The sequence below is a fragment of the Panthera uncia genome, chromosome B4, assembly GCF_023721935.1.
Source record: "Panthera uncia isolate 11264 chromosome B4, Puncia_PCG_1.0, whole genome shotgun sequence".
Taxonomy (NCBI): domain Eukaryota; kingdom Metazoa; phylum Chordata; class Mammalia; order Carnivora; family Felidae; genus Panthera; species Panthera uncia.
The window spans coordinates 201,580-212,024 of NC_064809.1; the positions used below are offsets into that span (position 1 = coordinate 201,580).

General features: G+C 41.7%; 1 protein-coding gene across 12 annotated transcripts in view; it reads left to right on the plus strand.

Annotated features, from left to right (window-relative positions):
- ZMYND11 (zinc finger MYND-type containing 11) overlaps positions 1 to 10,445 on the plus strand; it is a 133,549-nt gene that overhangs the window by 94,118 nt on the left and 28,986 nt on the right. For 10 of the 12 annotated variants that reach the window (XM_049626753.1, XM_049626749.1, XM_049626750.1 and 7 more), the window contains one exon: positions 460 to 621. The exons of the other annotated variants lie outside the window; for them this stretch is intronic. In XM_049626753.1, the coding sequence (XP_049482710.1) occupies positions 460 to 621 (162 nt within the window). The remainder of the gene's footprint in view (positions 1 to 459; positions 622 to 10,445) is intronic. 12 annotated transcript variants of the gene reach the window in all.

Genomic DNA, 10,445 nt, shown 5'->3' on the forward strand with positions numbered 1-10,445 from the left:
CACCATTTATTACTATTCTCTCTGTTCCCACAGTGTGCTAAGTACTTACTATATTTAAAAAAAACAAACGCAGAACAAAACAGAGGTTTGTTTATTTGAAATATTAAGCTATAGGTGTTGGTGTGGGCTATTCAGTTTACTGGAGAAATTATTCCATAGATTATATTAAAAGATGAAAGATAATGTTAGAATGGGGATTGGCTTTGGACTTACTTCATTTTGGGCTGGTTTTACTATCAGATCACTTTAAGATATTCTGAATATTAATACTGTTTAGGAAAGACATTCAAAATTTAAAGAAGCAAATTTCTAGGTATTTTTTCCCTCTTGTTTTAACACAGTTAATGTCTAAAATTGTTTTTAATGCCTAACTTGTGATGGACTTTAGTTTCAATTTTGTTCTTAGTCATTGCAGATATTGACAAAATGTCATACGAAATTATTTTGTATTTTTTGTAGGACTGGGAAACAGAAAATCATGACTGGTATTGTTTTGAATGCCATTTGCCTGGAGAGGTGTTGATATGTGACCTGTGTTTTCGTGTGTATCATTCCAAGTGTTTGTCTGATGAGTACAGGCTTAGAGACAGCAGTAGTCACTGGCAGTGCCCAGTTTGCAGGGTGAGTACCAATGAGCTTTCGTGTCCTGGTCAGAGGGTTGGAATTCATTAATGAGAGCTGCACAAAGATACCCCAGGTGGTGTGCCAGGTGAAGGGATAAAGTACTGGAGGGTGGGGGGTGTCTACTGGAATGACGGTAAATGAACACAGCACTCGATGCATATCACAGAACACTGACACATTGAGGGTATGGATTTTAGAAAGTTTTAATCACATAAAAATACACTTTCTTCTCTTGCATTACACTTGCCCCTGGACTGTGTGACTCCTTTAATGCATAGTCTTTGGAAAGCAAGAACCAGTCTCCTGTCCCAAGTTGGGTTCAGTCAGTGCTCTCTACTGCTCAGAAAACACAGCTAGCAAAAGGCACATTGTTGGAAACATTTTGTATCTACTTCCCATTTTATATCCATGTAATGTCGCCCTTATTTTTTGTCATATCATGGGTTAGTTTATTCCTTGCTTATATTTTATTTGGAGGGTGGAGGGATGGGATAGTTGTATATAAAGCATTCTAATTATTTAAAGCAAAATGAAATAGTCTGGTAGGTAAAATAGGTACTTTCCACAATTATTTTTGTTCCTATTATTTCCCCAGTGAAAAGTATACCTGGCTGTGCTTGTTGGTTGTAGAGTGTGTGTGTGTGTGTGTGTGTGTGTGTGTGTGTACGTACACATGATGTGTACATTGCATATGGCATTGATGGTGATTCGTAAGGAATGATTTTATTGTAACTTCTGTTTTGTGTTTATAATTATTATGATATGTATTCGGAACCATGCAAATTGCCCAGATTACTCATGGGCTCAGTTTCTGAATATATTTTACATTACTTGAGTAAGTTAAATATTTGTTTATATTTTTTAAAAAGTTGTGGCTTCATAATTTTTCCCTTCTTTAATACTGACCCTAATTTCCTGCCAGTATGATGAGCTTCTAATCTTCTTTTAGTCACTCTGGCTTTGTATTATCTTAGTATATTTCATCTCACCAGCACTACTGTATGTACTCGGTGTTTTACCTCAGTATACTTTTTCTCCCACTGCTACTACACGTCATCAGCACATTACCTTCCTTTACTTTATCTCAGCAGCATACTTTCTTCACTCAGTGTATTACCTCAGTATAGTATATCTCACCATTGTTTTACATACTCAGTGTATTACCTCAGTATGCTTCAGCTCATAGCATTGCTGTGCCTACTCAGTGTATTACCTCAGTGTAGCGTATCTCCCAGCACTACTCTACATACTCGGCATATTGCTTCAGTATACTTCATCCCACAGCGGCTCTGTACTCCTCCATATGTACCTCGGTGTACTTCATCTCACAGTACCACTGTACTGGATACTCTCCGTATATTGCCTCAACAGAGTTCTCCTCACCAGCACGACTATACATACTCAGGGTATTACCTCAGGATACTTCATCCCACAGCACTACTGTACCTACTCAGTGTATCACCTCAGTGTTACCGCTTCACCTCACAGCGCTCTCATACCTGGTCAGTGTATTACCTCAGTATACATCATCTCACTAGAGGTACTGGATGTACTCGTATTTTACCTCGATATACTTCATCTCACAGTACCACTGTACATACTCAGGCAGACAGGAGACCATTAGGGTAGCATTACAAATACAGTGTGTAATAATGACTCATAATCAAATGCCTAAATGCTAGATCAGTGATAAATCCCTGAATCTGCCTAGATGAGTATCAAGCCTTAAGTTGTGGACTTCCTCTTAGATGTCTGCAATAATTTGTGACGTCTCCATGAAATTAGTTTCATTGGTGGTGTGGGAACTGCATTAATACGCATATTTTATTTTTGTGGATTTGGATTGTGCATTTTAAAAGCAAATATGTATCTTCTGTTTTCTGATAATAATTGACACTTGAGGAGGTTAAGATACTAATGAGACCTTAAGAACAAAAGCATTAAGGTAGTAAAAATAGAAAAGGACGGGTCCCTGGTCAGATAGGGACTCTGAGACTTAGGAAATGCAATTCTGGACACCATGGTGTCTTTACAGCCATAGCTTTTTAATATTTAGTTCTTATTTTCATAGTAAAGACTTCAAAACCGTTGGGATTTTTGAGGATGGGTTAAACTTTATTGTGGATATTTTATATTCCTAAATGGAAATGCAGCAATTATACCTTTGAAGAAAATGTCTAATACTACTTTTGTAGGAACCCACTGTCAAGTTGTCAGATTCCATTCTCTATGTGTTTGCTCTGCTTTTACTGATTAGATGATCTGTTGTTGTTGTTAATTTCAGAGTTACTGGATAACAGAAATATGATAGCCACAGTGCGCCCTATTCTGTTTTTCTTTTCTAACCTTGGTTTTCCTTTTGTCTTGTTAGTCTGGACTTCCTCACGTTGTGAGGCAGCTCCACTTGCTGTGGTGATGCGGTGTCTGTCGATAAACACTCATGACTCACACGCTGCTTTCCTAGACGGGGAGCCACTGTGATGAGGCTCAGAAAGCCTGTGTCTGGGTCGGGGTGGTGAGCTTTATTCTGAGCTTGAAAATTTCTGAAGAAATAGTTACTACTGTGTAGGATCTGTTCTGTTCTTTTAATTATTATGCTCAAGAAGCAGATAGGTGCTAACAACTTCTGTCCTGGGAGAAGGGACCATAATAACCTTGAAATTCTAATGGGATTTTAAATCTCTCTAAGGTAAACCTTCTGGTTGTTGTTTTTTGTTTTTTTCTTTAAGTGTCAAAACTTCAAGTTTACTTGAAGCCATTTTTGTGGTCTAATATGAAAGTAACTGAGCAGACTTAAATGTTCTTGCACTTAATGAACAGAGAGTCTGTACCCTGGGACCCAAGAACATAGTTCCAGATCAGAATTTTGATCTCCAGCCTCTTACTCAACGTTTGGAAAGAATATAGATTAAGTAGATATACTAATGAGGAATTTTGAAGATAAGATGCCCAGAGCCAAATTTTAGTGCAGGTGGAAGTAGTAAATGGAAGCTCTGTTCATTACCTAAAAATGAGTATTTCTAATATAGTGATCAGAAGACTTTTGTTTCTACGTGATCTCTATCCCTTGCAGCACTGAAAATGTCACTGAGAATTGGCTCTCTGTTGGCCAGCGGTTAGCTGTTTCCAGATTTGCTTCGGTTCAAACAGCTTTATCTCATGTATCTGACTATTTACAAATATTTTAAGAAAGTGAAAAAAAGTTTTCTGAATTTAAAATAATTTTATTAACATTAATAATAAATCTCAAGAATATCACAACCCTGAGGCTATATCTTTGGAATGTCTGCATTTCTGAAAGTAGTTAAACCGTACAGACACAGTAGATTATTCTTGAAAAGTAGCCTATGAATGTCATGTTAGCATTTTGATTTGGAAAAAACACTAGTAATATACTGTTTTACACTCTTATAGAGAACTCTCATTAATTTTAAAAAGGGGGACTTTAAAATTATTTCTTTTATAGTTTGCTGTGAAAAATTCAGGTAATTTAGCAGAGGATAAAAAAATAACATTTCCAGCAATGCTATCACATAGTAGGTGAATGTTCTCACAGACCTCTCCCGCGTGCGTGTGAACATGCGCATGTGCACGTGCCTGTCCATTTGTGTCTGTGTCACTTCACGTGCATGCCTGAATGTAGCCAGATCGTGTCTGTTCGGCAGTAGTATCCCAGGCTCCTCCGCTAGCAGGGTGCACTGTGACGTACTCCCACAGTGCCCTGATGGCGTTCATCTGTGTCACCCACCCTGTCCTGACCGGCAGCGCCTTTCCAGTCACAGGACACGCACTGCTGTGTCCAGAGCTGGGCCGCACTCATGCTGTCGTTATATTCCAGTGTATTTGAATTTTATATTCCTGAAATAGCCATGAAGTTTTCAGGAAAAGATGAGAAAACCATAACTTTTAAGTGAAAGTAGCTTTTAAGATTTTATTTGCCTGAAAGATCCATCTTTAAAACACAGTATGGGCCATTGTATTTTTTTTAAAAAAAGATGCACTTAACTTACACATATTTATGTAATTACATCTGGCCACCTTCACAGGATAAATGTATTGAAGTGGAATTCTTAAATGTAAAGGGTGAGCACATTGTGTGCTAAAAATCACCAAATTGCCCTTCAGAAGATTATACCCGTTTAGACCACCATGAAAGTATTTTCCGATGCTTTTTGTTACCAATTTGATAGGATACAAATGGATGTCTCATTTCAAAGTTGCTTCATTTTTTTATAGTTTCCACATTACAGATTCACTTTATGCTTTAATGCTTTGGTTATGGAAGGCAGGCCTGTGCATGTGCACGAGCCTCTGTGCATACGTGTGTGTGAACACACGTGTGTGCATGTGCATGCATACCTGGTGTGCATGTGTGTATGTGCATGGGTGTGTGTGGGCATGTGTGCATGTGCATGTATGTGTTACCAGGGGCTTCTGTGTTGTATGCTCACGTGTATACATGTGCACGTGTCTGTTGCATGTGTGTACATGCATGTGTGGCTGTGTGCAGATGTACACGTGTGTGTGTGCGCACCGTATGCTTTCTGGCCTCCACGCCTGCTGGCGAGCATCATGATACTGTTTGAGTGATGATTGCATGAACTTTTTTTTAATATGTGGGCAAAGTAACACGCTCTAGGACCACTCCTTAGGTTGGCGCATGCTGCCTGGTAGACCTTTCTGTGGGGTGGAATGTTCTCTCCTTGCAGTTCTGCGGGAGCACCGGCCACGTGTGTTTAGTGAGCATTTGAGCCCTAGATTTCAATTTGGCAGAGACCTGGCAGGGATTTCACAGGCCTACTAAACGTGAACCAAGACTGAAACGCCACTAGGGGGACACCTGCAGTTCCGACGGTGGGCACCAGCTTGTCAGTGCCCGCTTGGTTGTGGGTGAGCTCCGCTGGGGACATTTGCACTGTGACTTCTGTTTGTTGAGGGAGCTAAAGAGAAAATCCTGATGAAAGCTGCTTCCTGAAACTGGAGATAGAAATTTACTTCCGAATCTGTTTTTCTTTCCTTTGGGGTCATGGGCAGGACAATTTTCTTAAATTCCCAAGATAGGGAGATGACTTCTATAAAGTTCAGAAGGAGTTAGAACAAAATGCTAAAGAAAATACTTTGAAAACATGCATTCCCTGGACGTCTCTGCCAAGGAACGGTAACTGTCCTTTCTGGCCAGTCTTACTTAATGTGGGAAATTCAATATTTTCACTGTGAATGAAGGTGAGTCAGGTTTTCAACCATATTAACAAATCTGGAATGGAGATTTGATTTTTAAATAGAAGCAGCAGTTTTTGTTTTTGCTTATTTGTCTTATGGTAGACAATCAAAAGTATTATTAAAAAATGCAAAATGAACATTAGTCAAATATTCTGTGCTGTTTTTCAAGACAGCTGGATCATATGATTTTTATACTAACAAAAATAGGAAATTTCTTTTAAAAAGATCTTTGTCTGAACCAAGTCCTCTCTGAAGCTCGTTTGCTATTCATTAACAGGCCTGACTAGGAAAGGGTGATGGGAAAGCCTAAGGATTTTTAAAATTGGATATAGCATCTGAAACTGTAAAATCTCATGTATTGTTTATCTAATCTCTTTATAAAACCGCCTGGACCCAAACAAGAAAAAAAACCACACATACTTTGTACATTGTCTTCCCATGACGAATTTAACAACATTATGGTCAGAAAGGCTTGGATATGAGTGTAAAATGTCTTGTGGTGGTATGTTCTTCCTGATGTATTTATTTATTTATATTTATTTATTCATTTATTTATTTGTAATTCATTTTGAGAGAGAGAAAAAGGCAGTGCGTGGGGGAGGAGCAGAGAGAGAATCCCAAGCAGGCTCCACGCTTTCAGTGCAAGCCGGACACAGGGCTTGATCCCATGAACTGCGAGATCATGACCTGAGCTGAAGTCAAGAGTCAGATGCTCAGCCGACTGAGGCACCCAGGCGCCCCTCCTAATCTTTTATTTTTAACTCTGAGAGATTAAGAGATAATGAGCTAGTTCCTACATCAGGATGGTTACAACTTAACCTAGACAGTGTTTCCAGTATTGATGAATTTATTTATTTATTTATTTATTTTTTTGATGAATTTAAAATAACTTACAAAGTGTGCATAATCTCCTTATGTTGTCAAGTGCCCCAGGTGGGAGGGCGAGGAGGAAGGAGGAGGGAGGGGCAGGGAGTATTCCTGACAGCTTCGTCAAGCAGAGAACCAAAAGCTACTCGTTCCCTGACCCGACAACAGAGAAATGAAACTTATTTGCAGAGGAGAACAGAGAGGTGTATCCCACTGAGGAATACACGCTGCCTCTGTGTTTTGAATCTCCTCCTTCTTCAGTGTTGTGTACAGGGGGAAGGAACAGGTAGATGCAAAACCTATGTTCCATGCCACAAAATGTTCCTGAATGTTCCTTCCCTGTTCTCCAACCTTGGTGACCCAGAACTAAAAGTTACCCCACAAGTGCATGGAATATTGAACCATAAAATCCCTGATGACATGCATGGCACCCCCTCTCTGTGGCTGATATTTTAGCGGTTTCTTTGTGAATATGTGGATGTTTTTACCATAGTGGTCAGCTTTGTGGCAGGTAGGATTAATTTGAGACTGTGCTTTAATAGACTGGCGGCTACAAAGTTGATTGTATCATCTGAACTTAAAGGCAAATCTCCTAGACCTCAATCAGACAGGAAGGAGTTGACTTTGTAAAAAATAATAAATACAGATACAGCTGGAGTCGGGATGAGCTAGTCTGGAAACACTGTGCATCAGTGACTCTGGACCCACTTCCCAATGAGGGAGAGGCTTGTGAGCAGAGACGTGTCTGTCCGTGTGCTCCAAAAATCCACCTCGACCTGTTCATAGTTGGAATTACCCTCCAGATTCTGTTACCTGTGGGTGAGAAGGCATATTCATGGCAGCTTAAGGGAGGTTTTTAAACTTAAATTGAAATTCTTTTAACCTAAGTTAAAAAGCTCTCCAGGAAGGCCAGTGCATATGGCTGCGGGATTTAGGGTAGAGTCGCGGGGACCACGCAGCTGAACGCGGGCACCCCACCTGCAGGAGCAGGCCAGCCGCGCTCTCTGCTGTTCTCACTGACGACCGCTATGGCGTTCTGCCCTCTGGTCTTGCAGAAGAGAGTTAATTTCAGTCTGTTTCTGCCAGGGGTGAAAAGGACTGAACACGGGTATATTTTTAGAAAGTCATCCTAGTAATTGATTGTCGCTGAGGGGCTACTGGGGCCCCCTCTGGTATGAATGGAGAAAGGGCCGCACTTTGAGCCACTTCCATGGCCGCTTCCAAGGCTGGCACTGCTGCTGTGGAAGTTTCAGATGCTGGGGTTTGTTGTAAAGGATGATTCTTTTGTATTCCGTGATAACAAATGGTTGTGGAGGATAGCAGAGCCTCTGATTTCCATAACAAGATAGGCAGTTTATGTGCAGATAAGATTCATTGTGATTCTTTTCTGTTCTGTGATTACAGACAGTTATTGAGGAGAGCTTGGAGCTTCTTGATTCCTCAAATAATGCAGGTAGTTTATAGAAACACTAGAGGCCACTTGCACCCAATTACCTGGTGCTTGTTTAGAACACAGCCTCGGGCCAAGGACTTTTCAGCACGTGCCCTAGATGTCTGTGAGCTCACTAACATTTAAGGGAGTCTGGTGGTTGGAGGCCAATGGCACTATTTAGGTGACATCTGACAATAATACGGTTTATTCACCAGAAGTAAACAGAATGGTTTATAGTGGCCAGAGTATGCCGACACAGCTGGGTTGTGAATAATTGTTTCACATTTAGAAGGATCTTGTATGGTTGAATTCCACTACATAGAGTATTTTTCCCGGTAAGCAATGAAGTTACTAATGACTACCAGCAGTTCAGTCCCACTAGCATTTATTGAGCACTTACTGTATGCCACATACTGCACAAAGCCCTGGCCCAAGACCAGGCTCAGCTGGAGCACTGTGGACCCTGCTTTCACAGAACAGAGTCTACTCTGGGGTTGGTAAACCCACAGCCCGTGGGGCAAACCAGGCCTGCCAGATTGTGTACTGTTCATGAGTTCAGAATGGGGTTTACATTTTTAAATGGTTGAAGAAAAGACCACTAGTCTAGCTCTGTAACAGGAAAGATGTTCTGGGTATTAGGATTCCCCAGGAAAGTGAGATACTCTTGACCTGTTTAGTCACAGACTGGGGGACTTGGATTTGGTGAGCTCAAGCAGCACACATACGTGATCTAAGGGAAAGCCTCCTGGATCTCTGCATGCTTTTTTCGTCTGGGTACTTGGTGGACTGGAGATGCTGTTTCCACACGTTCATTTTCTGCTGGAACATGTGCTGCATCTGAAAAGCTGGGTCTCTGAGATCAGTCTTGAGGGTTCGTTCATGTGATGGCACTTGGGCCCTATTGTCTGTAATTAACTGTGGATGAGCCTTGACCTGGTCTAAGGTTGCTCGTACCTTTTTCCAGCCAGAACCGCCATCAGACCCAGAGTGTAGCTGAATTACTTGATTCCTGTTTTCCCTAGGCCATCCACCTGGCCTTACCCAACTTGCTCTGACCCAGCAAGTGTTTGTGCTGGTGGTAAGAATCCCTTACTCAAGAAGACGTTTAAGATTTTCTGTTGTTTCTCCCCAGAAAGGAAGGCAGCCCCTTGGTGATCTGTCATGTGTTTAAGAGCGTCTTTAGTGGGCATCTCACACATTTGAATCAGCTTCAGCCGTGTGATCATTCTGTTTTGAAAATGGTTGCAACAACTTTGACCATGTAATGCAGAGGCTCTCCTGTTTATAGATATTGACAGAATGATCCCTGTATGCTACCAGTGATGTGAACAGTCCCCAGAACTTTCTGGGCTTTATCTGAGCTGCATACTGTTGGAGAGAGGCCTTTCCTGACGAGTCCTGAGGTCTGCAAGTAGAGAATATGTACAGTTCTTTATGCCTGAGAAAGGATTGGATCTGAAGTAATCTGCAGATATTTAAAGCATGATTTTTGTTTTTCTGACCTTGTTGTTAGAGCTGTCTGCTTAGTTATGTTACAAACAGAAATAGCATTTACCTTAGAAGCTCTTCCTTTAATTTCTGTCAAAGTGGCTTTTTCTCAAGCCCACTGTCTTGTTTTGCTGACAGACTTAGTTGAGACAGCACTGACGATGTCACACAGGCAGCTCACAACTCCAAGAAATCCCCGCAGGTCTTACGGTGCAGCCCTCAAACAGAGGCTACAATGCTCCATTCCTCTCTTTTGTGAAATACTAAGAGGGAAATGTCTGAAAGCCCACAAGTTTAGCAAGTGTGGAAGCATCTTATGACAAACGTTTTGTCTTCAGGAATTGTGGGGAGAGGCCATGTCTGTTCAGGGCCCTCTCTTGTTGGTGTGGGCTCCCCCAGAGGGCCCCACCCACGGACGGGCCTGTGGGTCTGGGGAACAGGTGCCTGCAAGCCCCTGGGACTGCCTGGGGGCAGCGGCTGACATACGCCCAGAGCGCTCGTGTTACAGTCTGTGCCCTGCTTTTTCAGGAGAACCCATGTTTATCACCAAAAAAGATACTTGATTTATTTTCTAAGGCTCTAAAGAACCAAAAGGGGTTAGGTTGTGACTAACAGTGAAGTACTTCATATAGCTTGATGTCGAGATCACCACCAGGAAAAACCATGTTCCTGCGCAAATGTGGGCTACCCAGCAGCCCTGGAGAGAGGGCGGCCATGCCGTGGTCGCTGCAGTGACAGACTCTGTCCCCAGAATCCCCTCTGCACAGCCGCCTCAGGCCGAGCTGGTGGTATTCGCACGCAGACCTAGAGAGCA